General features: G+C 58.9%; 2 protein-coding genes across 2 annotated transcripts; one reads left to right on the plus strand and one right to left on the minus strand.

Annotated features, from left to right (window-relative positions):
- The first annotated feature begins 697 nt into the window (after nt 1-697).
- On the plus strand, nt 698-14,368 carry XYLT2 (xylosyltransferase 2). The gene is made up of 11 exons (XM_068413510.1): nt 698-849; nt 6,483-6,954; nt 7,425-7,600; nt 7,930-8,132; nt 8,520-8,600; nt 8,755-8,971; nt 9,390-9,566; nt 10,479-10,741; nt 10,879-11,074; nt 11,520-11,853; nt 12,215-14,368. The coding sequence occupies exons 1-11, from the start codon at nt 715-717 to the stop codon at nt 12,535-12,537; spliced, it is 2,577 nt and encodes an 858-aa protein (XP_068269611.1). The 5' UTR covers nt 698-714; the 3' UTR covers nt 12,538-14,368.
- Nucleotides 14,369-21,859: 7,491 nt separating this feature from the next.
- Nucleotides 21,860-25,455, minus strand: MRPL27 (mitochondrial ribosomal protein L27). The gene is made up of 4 exons (XM_068413472.1): nt 25,388-25,455; nt 23,568-23,690; nt 22,750-22,817; nt 21,860-22,280 (listed from the first exon to the last, which is right to left on the minus strand). Exons 1-4 carry the CDS (start codon nt 25,407-25,409, stop codon nt 22,074-22,076), a joined length of 420 nt encoding a protein of 139 aa, XP_068269573.1. The 5' UTR covers nt 25,410-25,455; the 3' UTR covers nt 21,860-22,073.
- Nucleotides 25,456-25,695: the final 240 nt, after the last annotated feature.

The raw sequence follows: 25,695 nt of genomic DNA on the forward strand, positions 1-25,695 counted from the left end.
CACACCCCAGTGCTCACGTGCACAGGCGTGTACACACGGCACACACATGCTTGAACATATACACAGCCCAGTGCACACAGGCACACATACATATGCATACACTCACACACATGCATGTATACACACACCCCCCAGTGCCCACACGCACAGGCACGCACACATGGCGCGCACAGGCATGAACACACGCACACCCCGGCGCACACATGCAGACGTGCATATACTGATGGTGCACGTGTGCACGCACATGGATGGATACATGCACACCCCAGTGCTCACGTGCACAGGCACGTACACACGGCACACACATGCTTGAACACATACACAGCCCAACGCACACAGGCACACATACACACGCGTGCACGCACACGCATGTACACACACATCCCCCGGTGCACAAAGGGCACACACATGCGTGCGCACACGCACACACACGCGCGCACACAGGGCACACACATGCGTGAACACACGTGCACACCCGGCGCGCACACACACGTGCACGCGCACACACTCGCGCACACACTCATGCACACACGCACACACACTCACGCGCACACACACACACTCACGCGCACACACGCGCACGGCCGCCCCCCCCCCGCTCCCCCCCCGCCCCTCGCGCCCCCGGCCCCGCCCCTCCGGCCCCCGCCGGCGCGTGCGCGCGGGAGGCGCGCGCCGGCGCAGCCCGCCCCCTGCCGCGGCGGAGCGGCCGTGACGATGGTGGCCAGCGGGCGAGCGCGGAAGCTGGCTCGGCGCTACCGGCTGGCGGTGGCCACGGCCCTCGCCATCCTCCTGCTCCAGGGGCTCGTCCTCTGGACCTCCGCCGGCCTCGACGAGGAGGGACCGGCCGAGGTGCGCTATGGGGAGGCCGGGCCGGCGGCCCGGGGCCTGCCGGCAGGGGCCGGGGGAGGCTGGGGGGGGGGCGATAAGGGGCTGGGGGGGGCTGAGGGGAGGCTGAAGGGGGTAGGGGGGTGATAAGGGGCTGGGGGGGCGGTGAGGGGGCTGAGGGCGATGGGGGGGGGACATGGGAGGCGTTGAGGGGCTTGAGGTGGGCAGGGGGCCTGGGGGGGTCAGAGGAGGGTGGTGCGTGCTGGGAGGGGGCTCTTGGGGGGAGGCCCTTGGGGTGGGGGTCCTTGCAAGGAGGCTGGCATGTCCCCTTGGTATGGAGCTGGAAGGGGACACGCAGGGGGTGCCCCCCCCCCAAGGTGTCTCTGTGGGACTGGTGAGGCCCTGTCCCAGGAGGGGGTCCCTGGGGGCGGGGTGAGGGTCCCGCAGGCTCCAGGCTGCTGGGGGTGGTGGCTGTGGGGTGGGCGGTGGGTTATCGCCTGTGAGGGGACTCCGGCTGCAGCCTTGTGGGGTTGTGGCGGCTGAGAAGGGGACCTTGTGGCCCAGGGGTTGGGGTCTGGCATGAGGTGGGGAGCGCGGGAGGCTCGACGGGGGCCTCGCACTTCTCTGTGGGTTGGGAGGTGTGGCGGAGAGCTGGGGCTGGTGACACCCAGGCCAGCAAATGTGAGAACCTACGGTAATTCGGAGAGCTGGGGAGAGCACGCGCAGCGGCTCAGGAAGTTTGTGGCAGCTCCTGTGTAGCTGCTCCAGTCAGGGATATCCCTGCGGAGTGCGAGGGAACAAGGGCCCTTTGCAGTCATGTGTTGCCTTTATACCAGAACACTCTGCTCAGGCAAAAGGCGTCACCTCTTTTGTACGTGTGGGGAAACTGAGGCAGGGGCTGGCGAAGGTGTTTGCCCAAGGTCATGCAGGTATCAAGGAGGACCCAGGCCTCTGGAGAACACCGCTGCTACCTTCAAACAAAGCTCTTGACCTTTGGGTTGCTTATTTGGATTTATTTATTTGTTGTGAGCTGCCTGGACCATGCCCAGGCCCGCTGCGTCTGGGTGAGCCCGTGGCTGAAGCTGGTTTCTCCAGGAGCATCAGGGAAGGGCTGAGAGTCCCTGTATGGGCTCCCTTGGCGAATGTCTGTGTGGCACCAGAGCCCCTCACCTTGGGCAGGACCCTCGTGCTCCAGGGGCTGTAGAGACTCTCCAAGAGCTGCAGACAAGTCCTGGAGTGATGATGAAGCCAGGTTTGGTGGGAGAGGGGACAGCGAGAGCTGGGAGATGTGTGGGGGCAGGTGTGGGGTGAGCGCGGTGGCTGCGGCAGAGCAAAGCCAGTGGCCCTGAGGTGAGAGGTGGGGATCTCTGGAGGGGCAAGAGCTTCCCCTCCCCGTCATGGGGTGCTTTCCTGGCGTGGAGGGTGACCCTGTCATCGGCAGGTCTTTTCACGGGACTAGAAAGTTGTTTTCCCTGAGAGCAATGAGGTGAGAAGGAGAACTGGGCAGCCCCTTGCTGGGGGGAAGGTCTCTAAGGTGACCAGTCACTCAGCAGATTAATTTCCAGCCCCAGGCCTCCTCTTGGGACATTGGGAACGGCCATGAGCTGCCGTACACCCACTACCAAAACACAACCAGGGAATAAATGTGGCGAGGAGTGGGGACACGGAGTTGCCTGTGATCCAGAGGCACTGGGAGCGTGTGAGCAGACCAGTCTGGCAGCCAGAAGTATCTGACTGCCCCTTTCCTGTGACCTTGATCAAATCACCTTCCCCGTCCCAGCTTCCCCTTCCCTCTGCACCGTCCTGCACTGCCTGTCTGCTTTTCTCTGCTCCTGCCCTGCGCAGCCTCCCACGTTGTCTCGTTCTGCCTCAGTCCTCACCTGGTTTCCCCATGTCTCTTCCCAAAACTGAGCTGGGCAGCTGACAGGTTTGGCCATGGGCCCCCTCGCCTGGAGAGGGGATGGTTCACCAGCAGCAGCCCTGACGCCAGGGCTTGGGAACAGACAAGCCTTTTCGGAGAAGGCAGGAACCATCCTGAACTTTACAGACAGCCCAAACCCATTAGCAAGCTGGGAAAAGTCCAATCAACCTTTATTTCTTATAAAACGGCAAACCTCTTGGTTTCTGTGCCCTCCTGCAGCTTCTGATTTTGGCCAGACCTGGAGGAGCCGCCGTTCCCCAGGGGCATTTCTGGTAAAGCTGGAGGAACCCTCCCAGGAGAGCCAGACCTTGCAGGCGTGGAAGGATTTGGGGAACCTTGGGATCTCTTAATTGCTTGAGTAAATGGCTCCTTCCCGCTAATGGCCACAGCTCTAACCTGGCTCGTCCCCACCACGAATGGGCTGAGACTGTTGTATAGAGCAAAAATGAGACTCGAGTCCTGTAAAAGCCGTGGATTGTCTGGAGCTGGGTGAGCTCGCCTTCCCCTCCAGACCAGCGCCTTCGGCTGCGCTGCTGCCCTGGTGTTCCCAAAAGGGCTGCTGTGATCCCTGCTGGTGGCAGCCCCTTTCTCCATCCTGCTCAGTTCTTCAGAGCCTGCTGGTTTCCTTGTCTTCCCTTCATAGGGGAGGGAAGAGCTTCCCCTGCTTGGCCGGCCCCATCCTTGGTGGTTCCCTGGTTTGAGCTGAGCAGAGGCTGAGAGAGGCTCTTTGCCCTTCACTGGGGCAGGTTGTAAACCCACCTCGCTCCAGCAGCGCCGACCGCTCGCTGCCCTGTAACGGGCTTCAGCCACATCAGAGCCACCAGCCCAGCCCTCCTGGAGAAGGCCGTGCTGCTTGAATCATGTCGCTTCTCTTTGCAAGCCCGATGTCAGGGTCCTACGGGCCCCCTTTATTCACCAAGCAGGTGCTTTATGGCGTGCAGACCAGCAGAGGTTGGATCAGTCTCCATCCACCCAGGTCAACACTGTGTTTCCTACCTCCAGGAAGCCAAATTATCTTGTTCTGCTGGGATCAAACACCACAGTCCTGTCCAGACTAACAGATGGGAGAGGAAATTCCCATCGGTACCAGCCCTTTGCTGACAGCATCCCCGCTGCAGGCAGTGCGAGCCTGTCTGCACACAAAGGTGGGCACACCAGAGCGGTCCTGCCTCCATCGCGGTGACACCGGCAGCTCCTGAGCGAGCGTCTGAGCTTCCTGGAGCGCTTGGTCTGTGGTGGAGCTGGCACTGGGAAAACGCACACCGCAGCGTGTCCTTGTGGGCGAAGAGGATCTGTCAGTTGGGAGAAGTGTTTTAGCCCAGCCACGTCTCTTCTCCCACCTCATCTCCTACCTTCCTCCTTCCAGGCAGGAGGCAGCACCTCTCTGGGGCCTGTGTGTTGGTGTCCTCCATGTGCTGCGCCTCTAGAGAAGCTTTCTATGAAACATCTTTTCTTCCAGCTTTGCTGAGATGCCTTGATTTTTATTTTTCCCCTAAAGAGCTTGTTTTTAGGGGGCTTTCTCCAGCCATTTTAGTTGTGAGGTCTAAGGCTCTGCTGGCTGCAGCAAGTGGCAATCGAGCATCCACATTCCTCTGGTGACTGGAACGTTTTGGTGCCAGTTTTGGCTGATGAGCGCTCGTATGTGGCACACACGAGTCAATCGACCAGAGGGGGAATCCTGCAGGACACCAGGTGCTGTTAGCTCTGCTACTCGCAATGGCAGGCAGCTTGGAGACATCACCGCAGCCGGACCTGTGCTGGGGACGGGGTGCCCCACAGCTCTGTGGCACTGTGGGGACAGTGGTGTCACATCAGGGGACCCAGGACAGGAGACGTGACCTCTGCCTGGCGCCTGGAGTCATCTGTGCGTGTCGGGAGGAGTCTTAAATACAGCAGAGCAATGTGGTTGGAGTCGTTCCCTGCCAGGCTGGGGTGGAGGGATCGCTCTGCTGTGGTGCAGTAATTAGAAGCCATTGAGTTTGTTAACTGGCAGCTCCGGAAAGGCTGGCGATGCTCCTAACGATTTCCCTGCTGGGGAAGGCAACTGGGTGTCCTCGTGAGCCGGGAACAGGGCTCCTTCCAGGGGGACAGGCAGGAATGTATCGTGCGGGGGCTGTCCCCGGAGCCAGGCGTGCTGGGGAGCAGTGGGTGTGAGCGGGGCCGGTGGGTCTCTTCCTGCAGGAACAGGGCTGAGCCCGCGGAAGAGACTCGCTCCTCGCTTGTCACCTCCTGTCTCCCCTCTCCTGTGGTGCTCGGCGGAGAAAACAGGTTTATAATTCTGGAACAGATGGTCCTGTGTGGTGACTGGTGAACGGTTCGCCGCCTGTGACGCCTGTCTGGGCAGAAGGGGACTCTGCTGATGCTCGCCTACGCCAGCCCCTCGGAAGTTAAGCGGTGGCTTGGCCCCTTCCTGGGTAGCCATAGGCTACCCATAGCCATAGGCTACCACAGCCAGGCTGTGCCACCACAACATGGGTAGTTCAGGGACACCGGAGCGGGCAGATCTTGCCAGATGCCTTCCAGCCTCTGCACGGCGTGGTTTCTCCTGGCTGTGATCTTCCCAGCAGCTGTGCCCACAGCAGGGCTTGTGCGGGGGGCTAGTTCGGTCCCGCTGTCCTTGTGAGGCATCTGCCCGTCCTCAGAAGATGCTGCTGCCCAGGAGCAGCCCCCGATGCGCTCGCTGCCTCCCGCGGTGCCCGGCGCAGCGGCTGGGCAGGCAGGGTTTGGAGGGCGGTGTGGGATCGCCCTGCCAGGCCTGGCTGGAGCAGGCAGCTACTTCACTGCCCGCCTGTCGGCCGGGAGTGCCTGCGGTGGGCTGGGGGCATGTGGCCCGGGCCCCACGGGCACAACTCGCTGGGAATGTCCTTTCCCACGAGTGCGGCTCTCGGAGGCATCCGAACTTCCCAACTCTCCCCAAGGCTGGCTCCTTTCTGCTCATCAGCCAGCCTGGCAGAGGTAACGAAGCGTAATTAACCGCTCCCTTTACACATCCGCTTGGCTCGGCGGGAGGGTTTGTTAGAGGGATTTCTAGAGAAGCTGGCGATGGCAGCGACTGCTCCAGCCCAGCGCGGGGAGCCGGGGCCCAGGGAAGGGAGCGCGGGCAGGACCTCGTTCAATGCCTCTCTGGTGCTTCGAGCCCCAGAGAGCCCAGCTGCGGCTGCCTGGGACCGTGACTCTCAGATGGACGTGCTGGGCTTGGGCTCACAGCGTGATCATGCCAAGGAAGAGCTGGTCCATTTGCCTCCCAGTGAAATCACCATCGCCAGCCAGGGCAGCCCCGTGCTTGTCCTCACCATGCAGGGTGCCCCTGCCCACGCAGGACCCCAGAGGTGGCTGCTGCAGACACAACTGACCTTGGCCATTTAGTCTCGTGGCGGGCCTGGCAGCAGAGAGGAAGACCCTCTTTGTGCGTCCGGGGTGCTGTGACCATGGGGTCTGCAAATCAGGGTCTCCCTCGCTGGCATATAGAGGGGTGTCCCCGTGAGGGGGTCACAGGACCATGCAGGGAGGTGCTGTGGGGTCTTAGCCTGGGGTTTTAGGTGGCGGAGGGGTGGTGTGATGCCCTTTGCTGCAGAGTGGCTGCTCATGGAATGTCAGCACTGAGCTCTGTGGGGACTGGGAGCATCGAGCTCTGGGAACAGGGATGCTCTGGGGAGCGTGCTGGCAGCGCCAGGGGGAAGCAGGCCCGAGTTAATGCTGTCCGTCCTCTCTTCTGTATCACCTGGAACGGGAACAGGAGCGGCAGAAGAAAGCCAGGTTGCCTGAGAGCAGTGACGGCTCCAAGGACTCGGACAGCTCTGCGGGGCGCCGGGGCAGTGCCAGCAGGAAGCACGGGCGATGGCGGGGACGGCCGGACAGCCCCGGGGTGCTGGTGTCCAAGGTGGTGAGAGCCGTCACGGCGAGACACAAACCGGGACGGAGGCTGCCGGCCGCGCCGGACTCCTCGAGCCGGAGGAACCTGACGGAGCCGCGCGGGGAGGCCCAGCTGGCTGTATTCCAGCAGGGCGACACGGGCAGCGTGGAGGGGGCTCCCCAGCCCACCGAGAACAGCTTCACCCCCAAGTGCGAAATCACGGGCAAAGACGCCCTCTCGGCGCTGGCTCGGGCCAGCAGCAAGCAGTGCCAACAGGAGATCGCCAACGTGGTGTGTCTGCACCGGGCCGGCAGCCTCATGCCCCAGTCTGTGCCTCGCCACTGCCAGCTCTCGGGTGAGTCCTGCTGGGGCACTCCCGGTCGCCCCTGGGCATCGGGGATATCCCAGCCACCTTCCTTATGTCACCAGACTGTCCCACCTGCCAAAGGCGGCCTCAATCTGTCACTGATTCCCAGATTACCGCAGTCTCTGTAATCCAATCAAAGCTGCGCCAGCCTCCTTCAGCTGGGCTGTTCATCCCAACCTGCGGTGCCTGCAGAGGTCAGAGCCAGCCCCAGCTGCATCTTCTGTTTTGAGGGGCCGGAGAAGGACACCCCTGCCCTTTCCCAACACGGCCCTGTCAATTTAACGTGAGGGGCTGCGTGTGCCACCATGCCCTGGCACTGCAGCGTGATGGGGTTTGCCTGAGGCTGAGCTCTTCCCTGCTGTCCCCCACCTTGCTCACGTCTCCCTGGTTTATCAGGAGCTCTGGGTGGTGGGTGCCAAGGCTGCGGGTGGCTGACAGCCCTCTCCCTCCCCACGCAGGCAAGGTCAGTCCCGTCATCCAGTGGGACGAGAGCCGGCTGCAGCAGGCACCCCCCAGCAAGCCCGTGCGCATCGCCTACATGCTGGTTGTGCACGGCAGGGCCATTCGCCAGCTGAAGCGGCTCATCAAGGCTGTGTACCACCAGCAGCATTTCTTCTACATCCACGTCGACAAGGTATGCAGGAGGGGCAAGGGGAAGGGAGATGCTAACAGAGCCTGCATCAGTCATCGGGACAGGGTGCGGAGCTGGGGCGCAGGTGGGTGGTGAGCAGAGGAAGTGGCTGCCTAGGATTTGTCCTCGCTGGTGGTGGAGCTGTGACCCTCCCACCCCTATTTCTGCAACCCCAGAGAAGCAAGATCTGTCGCCCTGCCCAGAGCAGTCTTGTCTTGCTGCTCTCCTCCCTGTGGAGGCTGCCGTAAGGGCTGACCCCAGTCTGGCAGCAAGGGGGGCAGGGCCCTGGGAAGACGAGCTCCCTGCTAAGCATGAACCGTGTTCCCCGGCAGCGCTCCAACTACCTCCATCGCGAGGCGGTGGAGCTGGCCCGGCACTACCCCAACATCCGCGTGACACCCTGGCGCATGGTGACCATCTGGGGAGGTGCCAGCCTGCTGAAGATGTACCTGCGTAGCATGAAGGACCTGCTGGAACTGGCCGAGTGGCCCTGGGACTTCTTCATCAACCTGAGCGCCACCGACTACCCCACGAGGTGAGGACCTTGCTGGGGCAGGGGAGGATGCTGGAGGTGTTCAGGCTGCGTGATGCTGCAGCAGCCTTGGGAGGGGCAGGGAGGAGGTTGCACCCACGCGCTGGCGATGATGCTCCAGGGCCAGGCTGGTCCCATCTCTGCAGAGGAGCCCAGCCAGTGCCCCGGAGGCTGTTTATTCTTGCGGTCTGGGTGTTGCAGGGAACACGCGTGTGAGGCGCCAGACAGCAGAGCGGCCCTGTCTGTGTCTCCCCAGCGATGGGACAAGGGTTTGAGTCAGCACCCACCAAGCGGCTTTAGGCTCCTTGTGTCTGGTGGCTCTTGCAGTATGAAGGTTGGCTGGGCTGCTTTACCCCAGGGGCTGTTAATACTTTCTAATTTGCACCCCAGGACCAATGAGGAGCTGGTGATGTTCCTGTCCAAATACCGAGATAAGAACTTCCTGAAGTCTCATGGCCGAGACAACGCCAGGTAATCCCAGCTAGGGGCAGAGTAGAGCTGGAGGCACAGAAAAAGGAGGGGTTTCAGAAAAGAACCCAAACCAGTTGGGGCAGGGGGGATGTTCTGGATGGAGCTGCACCCGGCAAAGTGGGTGACGCTCCTCACCCCTTGTCCCCGTGCCCAGGTTTATCAAGAAGCAGGGTCTGGACCGCCTGTTCCACGAGTGTGACTCCCACATGTGGCGGCTGGGCGAGCGCCACATCCCCGAGGGCATCGTGGTGGACGGGGGCTCCGACTGGTTCTCGCTGACGCGCAGCTTCGTGGAGTACGTGGTCAAAGCCGACGACCAGCTCGTGTCCCAGCTGCGCCAGTTCTACACCTACACGCTCCTGCCAGCCGAGGTGGGTGCTGGCTGTGGGCACGGGCTGGATTTTCTTCCCACTGTACTTAACATTTCTGTCCTGCTTCATCCCCGCCCTGGGTAGCTGCGACGGGCCCTGCTTTGTGCAGGCAGCTTTGTGCCTCCCTTTTGCCCAGACCTGGGTATGAAAGAGGGGAGACAGGAGCAGACAGGCCAAGGGGCATGTTTATGTCCAGCCCTGCTTTAGGTCCAGATGCCCCCCTGGGCCTGATAAGGACCAATGTGGGCACACAGCCTGGTGCCGTACACGTTGCCCTGTGCAGGGAACAGGGGTAGGTTTCTGTTCAGGAGCTATCAAGGTCCATCCTGTTCCTCTGTGAGTGACAGTGGGGGGGTCTCTGTGAACCACCCGTCCTCCATCCCCACTGGGTGTCCTGTCCCTCCTCTGCCCTGCACAGTCCTTCTTCCACACGGTCCTGGAGAACAGCCACGCCTGTGAGACACTGGTCGACAACAACCTCCGAGTGACCAACTGGAACCGAAAGCTGGGCTGTAAGTGCCAATATAAACACATAGTCGACTGGTGCGGGTGCTCCCCAAATGACTTCAAACCCCAGGACTTCCTCCGGCTACAGGTGAAAAAGATCCTCCTTTCTCCTCCCGCTCTCCCCCCTCCTCCCTGTCTCTCTCCTCTCTGGGCTCCCCTGCGGGCACACCCCAGGGTGCAATGCCAGCTGCTGTGTGTGCCCCCGCGAGCCTCACCCCAGCCCCCAAGGGACAGGAGCAGGATTGTCTCCCCAGCTGCCCTGGGGCTCGGCACGGACGTGTCTGTGACCGCTCGGGCAGTGGGATTGCGCTGACTCTTCTGCCCAGCAGCCAGGCTTTTGCTTGCACTGCTGCTCCTCCTCCCAGGCTTTCTCTCTCATTTTCCTGCTCTTGCCCCTTCAGACCTATTACTTGGGCAAACACCTTTTCAGTAAAACCACTCCAGAGTGCTGTCCTCTGTGGCAGGACAAAGTGCCTTGTGATGACCTGTCTCCCACGCTCTCGGTGTGTGGGGAGGTAGGGCTGGATGAGGGGGTTTGGGGGCAATACACCAGCCCTGAACAGAGAGGTCAGCAGGATTTTCGAGCAGTCCTGGGCTTCTGTAGTGCAGGGCCCTGACCCTGCAGGCTGTGCCACACGGCCAGGGCTGCGCAGCGGCTCTGCGGGGTGGGGGCTCATCTGAATACAGAGATTGCAGTGAAGGAGCTGGATGACACGTGGCTGCTTCTGAGCACAGAAAGGGGGAGGCAGGGGGAGAGAGGGGAGGCCGTCTGCGTTATCGGCAAGCGTACTGTGTGCTCCCACTGATCCTGCCATAGAGGATCCCACAAGGAAGCTGGCTGTGCTTTGCTGCTCCTTAACCTGTGCTGTCAGAGCACAGTGCTGTCAGGGTGGGTCCCAGCATGTTTCTTCCCAGTCTGTCCCACTCCCAGCTGCCCCGCTGAGGTGGGAGGGTGGAGGGACTGCAGCCAACGCTGTTAGAAATGCCTGTGCTCTTCCAGCAACTCTCCAGACCCACCTTCTTCGCCCGCAAGTTTGAGTCAACGGTGAATCAGGAGGTGCTGGAGATCCTGGACACGCACCTCTACGGCAGCTACCCCCCCAACACGCCGGCCCTCAAGGCGTACTGGGAGAACGTCTACGACCGCGTCGATGGGCTCAGCGGCCTCAGCGACATCACCCTCACCTTCTACACGGCCTTCTCCAGGCTGGGGCTCCGCAAAGCCGCGGCCGCGCCGGCAGCGAAGGCCGACAAGCTCTGCAGGTGGGGTATTTGCCACGGGCTCGAGCCAGGCTCCCAGTGGTGGCCTGCATCCTGAGCTGGGAGGATGCTGGTGCTCAGATGTGTGACCTGTCCGTCTCTCTCTCTCTCTCTCTCTCTCTCTCTCTCCCCCCCCCCAGATTTGAGCCCCAGGGCTTCCCATCCAGCGTGCACTTGTATTTCTATGATGACCGTTTCCAGGGTTACCTGGTGATGCAGGAAGTGCAGAATTCGGCAACTGGGCAGGCAGAGTCCCTGGAGGTGTGGATGATGCCCCAGGGAGCTCTGAAGCTGGCGGGTCACGGAGGGCAGGCAAACCGCTTAGAGAACCTTGAGGTAAATGGGGAAAGCTTCCCTTGCAACGCCCGCTTTCCTCCCCAGCTTCCTCACACCGCGCCGCCCTTCCTCCTCTCCCCCACCCGCACGCTGTGGGGACAGAGGGACACGGTGCCGCTGTCGTGTTTGAGAGCAAACCTTTGTCCAGGAGTTTGGCTTCTGGGTGGGGTGTGGAGCTGATCAGTGGGGAAAAGGCCTGAAGGGGATCTTTCGAGGGGGTAGCTGAGGCTGTGGTGCCTAGCACCTTCAGCTGCAGGAGGCATCACACAGCTGGATTAGTGCTGGCATGGTGCAGGCAGGCAGGAGGGCTGTGGAGGGTGGGGTGTGCGCTGCTTTGGGCTCCAAAGTTTCTGTCTTCACTGGTTCGGGGAGGTGAAATGCAAAACCTGAGCTGGTAGTGTCTCTGTGCCCAGCATCCCGCTGCTCATGCCTCCCGTCCCTCCAGGTGGGCACAGAGTGGGACCCCAAGGAAAGGCTCTTCCGCAATTTTGGAGGCTTGATGGGGCCTTTCGACGAGCCGGTGGCCATGCAGAAGTGGTCGCGGGGCCCCAACCTGACGGCCACGGTGGTGTGGATTGACCCCACCTACGTCATCGCCACCTCCTACGACATTACGGTGGATGCCGAGGCAGAGTTCACCCAGTACAAGCCCCCCCTCAATCGGCCCCTGCGCCCCGGGGTCTGGACCATCCGCCTCCTCCAGTTTTGGGAGCCCCTGGGGGAGAACCAGTTCCTGGTGGTGCCCCAGACCTTCAACCGCAAGCAGCCTCTCAGGAAAGGTGAGGAGGATGCTCTGGAGGGTGAGGCTGGGTGGGAGGGTCTCCCTGCGGGCAGTCCCAGGCGCTTCCCCCTGGTGCTGGCGTCTCTGGGCTGCAGCTGATGACAAGGCAGGAGCCATCCTTCCTGCTGGTGTCTCCTTGCCCCTCTGAGACCTCAAAGCAGGCCCCTGGGCAGCTGTGGAGGGCCCGTTTGTAGGTCAGATCCATCCCTCTGCTCTGCAGCAGCACCCCTCTCCTCGGGCTGGGGTTGCAAAGGGACGGGGTGCCGAGTCCCAGCAGAAGGGTGGCGGCAGGAGGGGCAGGGTGCTGGGGTGGTGCTGCGCTGCTGATGCCCTCTCTCTTCTCTCTCTGTCCCGCCCAGACGACAGCACCTGGCTGCACGGTGGGCCCCCCCGCAACGAGTACATGGAGCAGAGCTTCCAGGGCCTGGGGGGGATCCTCAACCTGCCGCGCTCCGAGGAGGCGGAGGCGGCTGCGGCGCGGCAGGCGCAGCTGACGGGCCGGGCGCTGGAGGACTGGGCGGACGGAGCCATCGGCGCCTTCTGGTCTGCGGCCGACGTGTGCGTCAGCGGTCCCTCCGCCTGCGCCTCCCTGGAGACCTGCAGCAAAACCTCCTGGAGCTCCCTCTCCCCGGACCCCAAATCAGAACTGGGGCCCGTCAAACCTGACGGGCGGCTGAGGTAGCAGGAGCAGCCGGGGGGGCGGCCTCGGGAGCGAGGAGCATCCTCCGTCACTGGTGTTGGGGGGCTCCGGACTGCGTCACCCCGTGCAATTTGCACCGTAGTCACTCGAGGAAGAGAGAATGGGAACCTCCGGGTGGGGGGAAACCTTCTCCTGTGGGGTGTTTTGGGCGGAGAGGGAGGGGTGAGGTCGGTCTTGCCCCCTTCCCCCAGGAACGGGCCGGGGGGAGCGTGCTGGGGCACCCCTCGCCGCGGGGACACGGGCAGCTGGGAAGAGCTGCGTGTTTGTTACCGCAGGCCTGGGAGCCTCGGGAAGGGGTGATGGGAGGGAGGGAAGGTGGGTGGATGGGCAGGCTCTGGAGCAACTCAGCACCCTGCCCAGCCCCGGGCTGGATCGCTGCAGGATCAGGCCCTGCGCTGCTGGCTGCCCCCCTGGAGGGCTGGTGAGGGGCTCTAGGGAGAGGCAGAAGCAGAATGGGTCGAAGCCTGCTGTGTGCACACGGCTGCGGCTGGGCCAGCGTTTGCATCTCATCCCCTCCACCCCAGCCCTTTAGTTTGTATTTTTATAAATATCTATATAGAAATATATATGATGCAAAGTGCAATAGAGAGGAGACCCCGTGTTGGCCGGGAAGTCCTCGTGTCTCCATCTCCCCTCAGACTGTAACGTACCTTGTTCTCTTGGGCGTCCTGGCGCTACAGGGCAGGGTGCTGGGTCGTTTACATATTTTTTATTAGTATTATTATTGTTGTTTTGCTGTTTCCCCATCTCCTGCTGGGGGCTGCTGGGGAAACGCCCCCTCCTGCCCCTGAGGCAGGGTTGGTTGTGGGGTGCTGCCCGCCCTCCGAGGCAGCCGCCCCACGGTGCCAAATGTTTGGAGCTGCTGGTGTGTGTTGTGCGACGGCGAGCGGGGGGAGCGCTGGGTTCACGGTTCAAGCCCAACATGCCGCTGTTAGACCCTGCTGCCTCCATCTCCACTTCAGCAAAGGGACGCCCTGGTCCCCTGCCAAAATGCTGACGTCCCGCTGCCGATGAGACCGCAACTTGCTGCGCCTGGAGGGCTGCTCTGTGCCATGGCCCCTGGGCCCAACCTTTTGTTCTCTCCCAGGTTGGCAGAAGCTCTCGGGATCTGCTGTGCTTCCCTGGCCAAACAGCAAAGAGGCAAGACGAGGTCCGGCTGGCTCCATCTGCTGTTTCTGCTTCCCCCCTCCTCCAGGGAAGGGGTGCAGTGGAGCATCCCCTTCCCCGCCATCCTCCCAGGCTTGGGGACTGCCTGTGACGTTCCTTTCTCGAAGACCAATGCTGCGTGGAGAAGTCTGGGTTTGGTTTTCACCCAGGGAAGATGCTTCACGTGTGCCATGTGGGACTGCAGCGGGAGCTCGCCTGCAGCCTGGGACGGGGCATGGCCTGTGCGTGGGGCTGGGGCAGGGCAGCTGCTGGGGATGAGCTGGAGATCGTCTGGCCTGACCCCTCTGCTCGAGGCAGGCTCAGCAGGAGCTGGTGGCTCGGGGCTTGGCCCGTCGGGTTTTGCCCTCTCCAAAGATCTGTGCCATCCTTCGCCTTCCTCCAAAGCCCCGGACTTCCCCAGCTCGTGTTCCCCATCCCGTGGTTTAAGGATGCTGGTGCTGCAAGAGGCACGTCGTAAAATAGAGGGGGTGGAGACCTTGGTGTGCACCCCAGCCCACTCTTCCTGCCCTGCTCCCTCGTGGGGGGCTCCAGGGCTGGGGAGGGACGTGGGGTGAGAGGGGCTGCGCAGGGCCTGGCCCCGCTGTAGGGGAGGACGGCAAAACTGTGTTGGAAGCATTATGTAAAGTTGTCTTAAATATGCAACATCACCACAAATATATCTGTAACTCCACGGTGCGGTGTGTTGGGTTTTTGCAGCCTGTGCTGGAAGGGGTGGGGGGAGCTGCTGGGTTTCAAAAAGGCTTCGGAGGGGCTTTGTCTCCACAATCCACCATGGTGAGGGTGTGGGTCTGCCCTGGGCACCAGGCCATGGGGTGTTGGGCAGGGCTGGGCTCGCTCATTCACGTGACGGACGCCTCAAAACCGAGCGTTGGGTTTTCTTTGCCCGTGGCCAGAGCTGGGGCTGGAGCCTGTGGTGCGACCCGTGTTTTCACCCGCTGGTTTGCTGGGCAGAGGCCGGCCCTCTGCACACCTGCAGGTGCTGCCTGATACATTGCACTTAGGTTAAAATGTTAATTAGCTAATGAGCGGGCACCTCCTGTGCCTGCAGGGCGGGGGCAGAGAGCAAGGGCTGGCAGCCCGCCTGTCCCTCCCCAGGAGCCGGGGCAGCGCTGGGGCTGGTCCCTGAGCCAGGGAGCGACACGGGACCTGGCCCCGGCTACGGGCTGCTTCTCGGCGGGCTGGGGCTGCTTCTCGGCGGGTGCTCCAGGACCTCTGGAACGGGTCTGCGTGGGGCTGGGACACCCATGGCTGTGCTGGGCTGGCCTGGGCGTCACTTCGCCGGGGGCCGCTTGTCTCCAGAGGGGAGAGGACAGGAGCCCATCCCTCCATAGAATCGTTGGGTTGGAAAGGACCTTTAAGATCATCGAGTCCAACCGTTAACCCAGCACTGCCAAGCCCACCACTAACCCATGTCCCTCAGCACCACATCTACAGGGCTTTTAAATCCCTCCAGGGATGGTGACTCCACCACTGCCCTGGGCAGCCTGTCCCAGCGCTTGACGGCCCTTTCAGTGAAGAAATTGTTCCTGATCCCCAATCTAAACCTCCTCTGGGGCAACTTGAGGCCATTTCCTCTTGTCCCATCACTTGTTACATGGGAGAAGAGACTGGCACCCGCCTTGCTACACCCTCTGTTCAGGTAGTTGTAGAGAGCAATAAGGTCTCCCCTGAGCTTCCTTTTCTCCAGATTAAACACCCCCAGGTCCCTCAGCCGCTTCTCATCACACTTGTGCTCCAGACCCTTCACCAGCTCCATTGCCCTTCTCTGGACTCGCTCCAGCACCTCAGTGTCTTTCTTGGGGCCCAAAACTGAACCCAGGATTTGAGGTGCGGCCTCACCAGTGCTGAGTACAGTGGGACGATCCCTGCCCTAGTCCTGCTGGCCACACTAGTGCTGCTCCAAGCCACGATGCTGGTGGCCTTCTTGGCCACCTGGCCACGCTGCTGGCTCATATTCAACCACCCATCAACCAACACCCCCAGCTCCTTTTCCACCAGGCAACTTTCCAGCCACTCTTCCCCCAGCCTGTAGCGTTGCACGGGGTTGTTGTGCCCTCCCTCCATCCCTCCATCCCGGCCGGGTGAGCGCTGAGCCCGGATCGGGGCCACCTTCGCACGGCGCTGCCAGCGGTTGCCATGGCGACACGCAGGGGGCGGGGCCGGGGGCGGGAGGGGCGGCGTGCGCCCGTCCCCGCCCCTCCCGCCCCCGGCCCCGCCCCTCCCGCCCCCGGCCCCGCCCCCTTCAGCCGGTGCGGCGCGCGCGGCGGGATGGCGCACCCCAGCGAGGTGTCGGCGCACACGGCGGTCACCGGCTCGGTCATGGACAGTAACGTCTTGGCCATCGTTATCGCTGCGAGTGAGTGGTGGTAGGGGAGTGTCGGGGGGGGCCGAGCCGCTCCGGGATGGGGCTGAGCCGCTCCGGTTTCGTCCCCGGTCTCGTAGGGAGTGAGAAATGTCGGGCACAACGGGGCTTTGGGCATCCTCCGGGCGTTGAACGCGGTTTCTCCGCGGTTTTTCCAAGCTGCTGTTTGTCGGGACACCTTGCGGGAGGTGCGGAGCCACCGGTGCATTCGCCTCTTCTCCTTTTCCCCTCGGCAGCCGTGTCCTCCTCCGTCTTCATCGTGGCCATCCTCATCCTGCTGCTGCTCCTGTACCACCGGGACCCCATGTGCTGCCAGTTCCTCTGCTCCTGCCGCTTCTTCCAGACCCCCAGCCAGTATGTGAGTGTCCTCCCTCTCCTCCTGCTCGCAAGTCCCTGAGCTCTTGTTCCTTTGTGCTGGGGTCTTCGAGGTGGGGGTCACCCGGCTCCTCTCCTGCAGCCTGGCTGGGCTCCCTGATGGATGTGGGACCTCCGAGCAGAGCTGGGCTCTGCCACCTCCTTGTTCCCATCCACCCAACCCTGCTGCTGGGAGTCATATCTGCAAGGCCTGGCAGGTTCCCCGGCTCCCCACACAGCTCAGGAGGGGTGTCCGCCTCCCCTGGCACCGCTGTGTGTGGGGCCGGGCTCTGTTGTACAGGGAAGGGGCCCAGCGGGGAAGGGGGCTGGAAGCTCGGGGCGAAGGCAGACAATGCCGCTCGCAACCCCAGCAACTGGCTCTCTTGTGCACAGCTCCCAGGCGCGGAGCAGCGAGACAAAGCCCTTTCGCTTGCATCTGTAATTTCCTGGGGCTGGCTTTCGAGCGGGGAAGCTGGTGGTGGAAAAAGAGCAGCGTGTTCAGCCAGCTCTGCCTTGGTGGTGGTGGTGGCTGCCTGGGGAAAGCTCGGCTTCCAAAGGCCGCGGGGATGGATGCTCAGCGGAGGGCTGCGGGTACTGCGGCAGAGTCCCTGGGAGAAAAGGGGACACCCAGCCTTGGCTAGCAGGGACGGAGAGACTTGTGCCATGAAAGGCAAGTTTAATAGTCCAGCACAGGCTGGGAAGTCCCCAACAGAAATCACAGTGGGAGTGGGCGGCGCTGCTGGTGTCCCCTGCCCACTTTGCTGCCTCCACTCCTTTCCCCCCTCTTCCTCCCCGCTCCCCGTCCGTGGCACGCGTAGGGGAGAGGGCTGGGACTCTGCCACACTCCTCGCCCTGCAGAGCTGCTCCCCGAGGCCGTGCAGGATGTGCCGTGAGCTGCAGAGCCTTCGCTGTGCTTGGGCCTGGCCCTCGGGTGGGTGGTGAGAGGAGAAGGCACCTTGCCTTTAGCAAAGGGCTGCATGGGCAGATGGATGTGGATGCAAAGAACTTTATGTGGAACAGGAATGTATATAGGGTGTATTTCCATCGGAAAAGGTGAGGCAGTTGTAGTGGTGTGAGGCAGCATTCAGGCAGGTGTAGTTGTGCTGGTTGTGCTGGTTTTGCTCATCAGTTATGAAAACAACTAGTTGCACCCCCAGCCAGCCTCGTGTCCTGCAGCCCCTGTCATTGCACCGTAGGGCCGGGGCAAACGGTTCCTCCATTGTTAAAAGTAAATCTGTCAGTCCTAGTTCCCCCTGCGGATCCCTGGCTGCTCTGGGAGTCTCTGGACTGTTTTCTGCTGGCAGATGGGGCTTTTCGGAGAGTGAGGGACAGCCCACAGCTCGAGTCCTGGCCCTGGCTCGAGGGGCTGCTCGCTGCGAGAGGGATTTCTGCTGTTGCTCAACACCTTGACAGGGAATCGAGTTCCCCGGAGCAAAACTGATCTGGAACAGAGCAGCTCTTGCTCTGCAGATTTGCTCACTGCGTTATCCTGAGGTGACTACCTTGTAGATAAGCGCTCACAAATCCTGTAACCCTGAGCACGTGACGCAGCTCTTATCTGCACTAGCGGAATGGTTGGGTTGGTATTTTGTCATCCCCCAAAGAGACGTGGTTCTGCTGAGTCTGAACGAAACCCTGCCCTGCACCTGGGCTGCCCGGTGAGGATGTGCCTGAGCTGTCAGCGTCGGCAAACACACGGGCAGAGGGTGGCTATCAGCGGCAAGCACCGCGTGAGCCAAACGGGCAGAGGCAGCAGCTCTCCCCTCTGCCCAGAGTCCCGCTTCCCAGGCTGACCCGTGTGAGCTGCCGGGTGGGATGCGAGGGATTTCGGCTTTGCTGATGTCCTCCTCCCTCGTTACAGGACTGTCCCCCACCCTACTTCAGCAGCAGCCAGCGGCTGGTGGGTCCCCAGTGTGGAGCGTCGCGGCTGGAGAGCGGTGCCGAGAACCCCGGCGTGCAGGTGACGGCTGGGTCCCTGATGGGAGCCCGGGTGGGGAATGTTGGCGAAGATCCTGATGATTTTGGGAAGACACTGTGGTTATGGGGACCTGGGGAGCTCCTAGGGCATAGGGGAGAAGGTGCTGGACAGCAGGAGCAACTGTGGGAAGTGCTGTTGGTGTGTAAAAACCTGGGAGGTGGCGTGGGGGGACAGGGGTACTGCAGAGGACACCACGGTGCCCTGAGGCGTTTGAGTATGAAGTGTCAGGCTGATCCCTTGGTGCTTGGGATTTGCAAAGCAGGTTGTGGTGTAATTACCTCCCACAACTTTGAACCCCCAAGTAACCCAGGGTGTCACCAGGCCATGAACTTCCAGCGACGAGAGCCACCGCCGCGCTCACCTTTCTCTTCTGGGCTGGCCATTTCTAGGGAGACGAGCTGTTCTGCGTCGGACCCCCCAGCAGCTACCAGCTCCCTTCCTGGGAGCAGCCCCGCTTGCCAAGCTACGAGAGCGTGCGGAAGAAAGATCGCCAGCGGGAAATCCATCAGATGATTGCCGAGAGGTTTGGGCTGTGGGCAGAGCCTTCCCAGGAGGTGAGCTCTCCCTCCCCTGCACGAGGGTGCCGGCAGAGGCCCGGGGACAGTCCCCGCTCTGGTCTGTACCTGGGTCTTGCTTCAGCAATTTGCAGTAGCTGAGGACTCTGTTCTCTGTGATTGCTGTTCTCCGATAGCCTTTATCTCTGGGAAAGGCACAAAATGTACCGGGAGGCTCCTTTGGTGCACATCTGTGCTGGTTAATGATCAATCCCTCCCCGTGCGTTTGCAGAAATGCCTGTGCCGGGAGGAAGGGCAGCGGCTGCTGGAAGGGCAGGCGCTTCGGATCATCTGCTTGGTACGAGTCCAAGCCGGGAATTGTATTTTTAGGTCTGTAAGGCTTCCACGGTTTCTTGCTCCCTTCTCCCTGCAGGACACCTCTGAGCGGCCCCTCGCTATTACCCTGAAGTGTTTATGGCTTATTTATGAGCAGGAGCCTTTGCCTGTTACGACATTTAGGATGTGCACTCCCGTAATACAATAGAGAAAAGCGAGCGCATCTGCCAAGTAGGTCTTGCAGCAGCGTCCCGAGAGAGGACAAAGAGACCTCATTGACTAAAGCAGAACAGAAACGTTTGAAACCCTGAGCAGAGCACTAAAGGTTCACCGATTTACCTGGATTTTGGGCTCTTAAAGCTGCACCGTAAAGTTTGCCGTAGTCAGCACTTGCCGCGCAGCGTTTGGAGCTGTAACGTATGATACCTGCTCTGAAACCAGAGCACCGAGGGCACGGGAGAGTGAGGAGTAGCTGAGGAACTGCAGTGGGAGCCCTTCCACACCATCCCTGTGTCACTCCTGCCACTTGTTATGGGGACAAAGCCCAGCTCTGCCAAAATATGACAGCCCGGGGGTTCGTCTCTGCTGCTGCGCAGTGAGACTCGCTTCCAAGCCCTGGGCAGAAAGCCTGGTTGGAAGGTGCTTGTAGAAATCCCAGTAACTGATCCTTGGTCAAAGGAAAGCGAACAACAGTCCTGTTTTGTCAGAACTCACATCTTTTCTGGCCTTGTGACAAGTAGTGACACATCCTGGAAGGGGGACAGGGAAGAGCAGGAACCTGGCACAGAGGGGGAGGGGGGAGCTGGGGGAACGTGTCTCTCCAGTGGATTTCTGCCCTGCCGCGATGCAGAACGCTGATCTTCCAGGTGATCACCTCGCCAGCAGCGCGCTGCTCTGAGGACTGCAGGGATTTCATTTCAGGCTGGTGGTGGCTACGAGCCTTGTCAGCTGCTCTGCAAGCAGAGGTGGGACAATCTGGTTGTTCCTGATCCGCTGTAACACTCTTCCTCTCCCCTCAATAGATGCCGCCTCCCTATGAGCACGCTCTCAGGCATCCTCCAGCTTTCTCAGGAACAGCAATGAGGTCAGAGATGTTGGACAGACGTGGCGTGCCAGACCCCTTCCAGGCCCCTCTCGGCTACCAAGCTCAGCGGAACACAGCCGTGTAAGGCCTCGGCCTCCGCGCACTGCTCCTGCCCCTTCTGTCAGCGACAGAAGTGCCTGTGACACCGTTCTTGTGCACAGCAAGTGGCCGACCCTCAGCCCTCCACCCAGACTCGCCATCAGCCGAGACACAGGCCGAGTCGGACCCAGCCAGCGGAGACGTCCCTCCCGCAGCACCAGGACAACCGCAGAGCCACCGCCAGGCACCGCACTCTGAGCGGCGTGACCGGGGATGTCTGCTCGCCCTCCTCTGGCAAACGTACTGTTACCAAAGGCGACGGACCAGCTGCTTGCTCCTACCCAGGGGGCAAAGCCAAGGTGAAGGTCTGCTCGGCCAGAGCTCCTCCAGGCAGCTGGTGTTACCACACCTCCGTGAGGCAAGCACTGCCCGGCGTGCCGAGGGTCAGACCTCAGGCAGTGGGCGTGTTGTGCCACTTATTTCTTAGGTTATAAAATGTTTTATTTTATTGGTTATCAGATACCAGGTGGGAATGCTCACCTGTGAGCGGCAGAACGAAGCCGCATCAGAGCATTGCTGCGTGCTCTCACAGCCACGCTCCTCTGTGACGGAGCAATTTTGTATGGATTCAGGTAAGGATTCGGAGAGATGCCAGGGGCTGCGTCACCTGCGATACGCAGACACCGACCGCTGCCATGAACTGTGTGATACACGAGGTGGGAAAGGACAGGAGAAGCATGGACAAAATAGCTGGTGGTCTCCATGAAGAATGTCAAGCGAAGGTGGATGTGTGTGGCTGACCCAGTTTACCTAGTCGTCTTCTGCAAAGCAGACAATCTAATAACATCAGAACTGGTGTCCTTACACCACCAATTTTGATAGAACCCGTTTTCTACTGCAGAGCCAATGTTTCAAATTGTTTACAAACCTGTAGCTGAAGTGAGATCAGTTTGGCCACGGGGCATTTGGCCTCCTTTCTTTCGAGCAACATAAGCTCGAGAATGTCACAGAATGACTCGGGGAAGACCAAAGGCTAAGCCTTCGGGATTATGGCTTCATCATACACCTCCAGCCGCTGGGCCTCAAATACTGCCCCAGACTTGTGCCTCTTACCAGGCACTCTAAAATTAAGTCATGAGTTAGCTTTTCAAGTGTGAACTTGCCTCACGTGGCAAGTAAATGGAACACTTTTGGACATTTGAGTTAATCATTGAGGTGAGTTAGACAGAAGGAAGAATCTAGCTTCCTGGGATGCAGCGTTCGGTGCAAGTAGAAAAGGATCTGTCCTCTTCTGCAGTATTTTGAATTAAGATACCAATATAACAGCAATATCTATAAATGAGTAAAAATAGAGGGAATTATTAGTGGGGCAAGTACTGACATGAGTGACTGTAAGGAGAACTCACCCCATGGTGCAACAGAACAGGTTCTCCAGAGGAAGGCAGCTCCAGGGAATGAACGTAAGAAACAGTCTCTGAGCAGCCAAGACCTTCAGCAGCCCCACAGCATTTATTACACCCTCTTACAAATGCCAGCAGGTGACCCCAGTGCCTGAGCACTGACCACATGTGCATTAGGAGCAAGAAAACAAACTCCTAAACTGGTGTCTTCCGAGCTAGAATATTCCTGTCCTCGATGCCAGTCCAGCTGGAGCGGTCTCTCCCAGCCGCTCCTTCCCATCTGTCCCTACGTGATGCAGGAGGCTCAGAGCATGGTGAGGAGTTTAAAGCTTCCCACTTCTGTGGTAGGGACAACACTGATAAAGGTTTTATAAAGAACTGCTCCTTTGGGGAGGCGACAGATCACTTCCCTGCTCTCGCTGCTGCGGGGCAGAGGTACGTAGACCTCTTTGGTGTATCTCACAATCCCATCCTCCAGGGCGTAAAGTGTCTTGTTACGGCCCATCCCCACCTGGAAGAGGACGAGAAGTGTTAGAAAGGAAAGGCTGGAGGCCCACCACTAAAGCAGATCTGCTCATTGGTCTGCCTTGTTTGATATCCTGCCTTCAACAGCATCTGTTGCTTTGTACTTTAAAATAAAACCCCACTACTTGCTTCCAGCAATCAGTATGAAATGGTGCTCATTACAAGGGAGGAGATACAGATTCCACCCTGAAGCACAATAATCCAGTTGGGTTACAGACGTGTTTGGGATAGCCATAACTTTCAGACCTTCCCTGAGTAACATGAGTACAGGTGAGCCTCTGAGCAGGCTCTGTGACTAAGAAATACCAGGTAATAAAATCCAAAATTTCAGGATTGTATAGAATATAGGGAAAAGCATGAAGAACTAGCTTGAAAGAGGGGAGGCACTGAGTACAGGACTCTGCTGCGGGCTGCTGTTCGCTGAGAACCAAGAAGGAGATGGAAAAGCAACTTACGTGAGCCCCTGGATGCCAGCGTATCAACCGCTGCGTAGCCAAAGTGTTGCCTGCGTGCACAAACGCACCTGCAACAGAGTGACAGAGTCAGACTGCAGAGAAACGGAGCTCCCTGGAGCCCTGGCAGAACACAAATGGTTCCAGGACTTACAAACCCCAGCTTTCTGTGGGAATTCTCTAAGGAAAAGGTACTTCAAATGCTAAAAGCATCTAAAAAAAAATTGCTGTTAGCAGGAAGTGAAGGGCAATTGATAACACAATGGCAAAAATCTATTTTAGGCTCTGAAAAGATTACTTTAGGGTACACGGCGTTTTCTAGTTGCTGAAGGCATTTGTTTTATTACCTTTTATATCGATATGTTTTCATCAGCAAAGCTAATCATTATGAAGCACTCAGCTGCAAGAATCTGTACTTTGACTTCTGCTAAACCTCACAATTCTCCCCTTTGTAAACATCCCAAATGCTCAGCTTTTCAGCGCCGCGTGGGGGGAAGTGCATTTAAGCCATTAGGTCTCCCACAGCACACCCTCCTCCCAGGCGCGCCGGAGAGGCAGAGTCAGAATCAAAGTGTGTTTTTGGGAGGCAATTTTGGCTGGCTGCGTGCGGGCCCATCTGGGAGGGAGGCTGATTCACCCTGCCCTCCCGCCGGCCACCCCCGATCACAAGGTTTCACTGAATCTCCCCTTTCCTTTCTCTTGGAAGAGCGCCCTGGCCACCTCCTACTGAAATGCTCAAGAACTAACCCCTGTACTGGGGGGAGAAGCTGTGAAGAACCCAAGGAAACACAAATTAAGCCTCAGCAGATACTCAGACCTACCTTCTACTTTTTTGAATCCATAGCGCTTCCCAGGGCTGCGGCCACCTAAATTTTTTGAGCTGCCTCCAGTTTTCTTAGAAGCACATCTGATGGCAACCAGGCTTGTTTGTGGAGCAGTTAGAACTAGGTTTGGAGCAAGAACAACAATGTCAGCTGAAAAAAACTATTACACTTTTTTTTCCCCAGATTTAAAGGATTTCAGTTAATCCAGGCTTTAAAGCCAAAGACAAAAGAAAGCTCTGAGGAAAAAAATAAGTACTTCCAAGATAAACCATAATTAGACCACCGTGGCCTAAGTCCCCTGTAAAGATGCCACATCTCCAGTACTGCTGCTGCCCAGGGAGGAATAAAACTCTCGGCAACGATGTTAAAGGACACGAACAAATTCATGTTTCAGCAAGGCCTTGTAAAATGAGGTGCAGAAGTTACCGGTTGCTGTGGATTGGCCTTATATTGCTTTGAGAAAAGACAAGTTGTGATCTCTGTTTCAGTTTCCCCTTCGATCGAATGGCATTTACTTACAGAGTAATATTTTGAAATCTTACAAATGAGAAGACTCCAATTCAGGACAATATATAAGCATATATATAATTGCTTTCTGAACATACTAATTCAAGTATTTTTGTGCAAATCCTTCAGTTACAATCAGCACAAGTCAAGGAAAAAAAAATCAGTTGTTACAGACGCTGATTGTCTCTAGAACACAAAATATCATTCACACCACAAACTTCTTCCTTAAACAAACAAACAAAGATACTGGCAGAAAACACACTGGTTTTCATAGCAAGAAAGCTGACCCTCTAGTGAATTTCTCTCTGTAAAAAAAATGACTGAGATATAATTAGTTCTTTTTAAAAATCTCATCAGTGCCTCCTTCCACGCAGTTAGCAGACAAATCCAGTTTTTCTGAATCCCTCTATTCAACCTCTTAAGTAGCAGGTTAGTATGGAAGAGTGGTTACCATAACATTCTTTTCTTATCCTGAGTAAAACCACTGGATTAATTTAATCTTAAATTATCATAGATACTCAGTGAGCTAGAATATTTGAGAGAAGGGTAACTGCTCTACAAAGCACCATTAATTTCAGAAGCTTAGCCGTTAAGTAAAAGAAAGGCTCCGAGACCTGACAAACTAGAGGGAAGTAGGCAAAGATGAATGATAGTTACAGTTTCATATATACAAATTCTGCGAAGTTATAGTCTAATTAACTTTTATCAAAAAAAAACTCCAACAGCTTGATGCCAGGGTTACATTCGGTGTTGCATGAAAGAAGCTTGCGAACAAAAAAATGAACCTCAAAGCATCAGACAGGTGGGGAAAAGCGGTTATCTAGAGAACACTGAGACAGAGAGTTTGTAACTTGACTGAAGTCACATTGGAAATCAGTGGAAATAATTCCCAATCTGATGTCTCACCAAAGCAACCATGAGGGCATTTCTACCTGTAACAGATTTAAAAAGGGATTTTTAAAGCCTCCTGACTTGCACTGCGCAAGGAGGGAGCAGCACCCCTCGCTGTTTGGTCTCTACCTAGCGCACACGAATACTGTTTTTCTAAAGACGATTTTTTTCACCGTGGGGGCAGTCAAGCAGCAGCACAGAGAGGTTGTGCAATCCCCATATTCGGAGACGCTTTCAAGGCCAGAAGGGATAAAAGCCCTCAGCACCCCGGCCCCTCACCTCACAGCTGACGCCGCTTTCAGCAGGTTACACTATAAAGCACCTGAGGGGCCCCTTCCCCGCACGAATCACCCCGCGATGCGGTAGCTCTAAGGGGGCCTTAAACCCTCCCATTTCACCACAGCAACCGCCTCACTCACACAGACGCCGCAAGGCCGCCATTTTCCTTAGCACCGCCGCCTCCTCCTCTTCCGGTGCGGAGGGCGGAGCGGGCGTGCGCGCGACTGGCGGCGATTGGTCCGAACGCGCGTGCGCGCGCGTTCGGACCAATCGCCGCCAGCCGCGCGCGCGTTCGGACCAATCGCCGCCAGCCGCGCGCGCGTTCGGACCAATCGCCGCCAGCCGCGCGCGCGTTCGGACCAATCGCCGCTCCCGCGAGCTTCCCCTCAGCCGGCGGCCGGCAGCGTCCCTCCCGCCGACGGGCGGTTGCCTCCTTCCCTCCGGCGTC

This window comes from Nyctibius grandis, chromosome 15 (genome assembly GCF_013368605.1).
Source record: "Nyctibius grandis isolate bNycGra1 chromosome 15, bNycGra1.pri, whole genome shotgun sequence".
Taxonomy (NCBI): Eukaryota; Metazoa; Chordata; class Aves; order Nyctibiiformes; family Nyctibiidae; genus Nyctibius; species Nyctibius grandis.

Coding starts and splice junctions, on each gene's coding strand:
- XYLT2 (XM_068413510.1), top strand. CDS start 715: ATGGTGGCCAGCGGGCGAGCGCGGAAGCTGGCTCGGCGCTACCGGCTG. Junction 10,742..10,878: donor AAGGCCGACAAGCTCTGCAG/GTGGGGTATTTG, acceptor CCCCCCCCCCAG/ATTTGAGCCCCAGGGCTTCC. Junction 11,075..11,519: donor ACCGCTTAGAGAACCTTGAG/GTAAATGGGGAA, acceptor CCGTCCCTCCAG/GTGGGCACAGAGTGGGACCC.
- MRPL27 (XM_068413472.1), bottom strand. CDS start 25,409: ATGGCGGCCTTGCGGCGTCTGT. Junction 23,691..25,387: donor GGCGGCCTTGCGGCGTCTGT/GTGAGTGAGGCG, acceptor CTCCAAACCTAG/TTCTAACTGCTCCACAAACA. Junction 22,281..22,749: donor GCTGGCATCCAGGGGCTCAC/GTAAGTTGCTTT, acceptor GTCCTCTTCCAG/GTGGGGATGGGCCGTAACAA.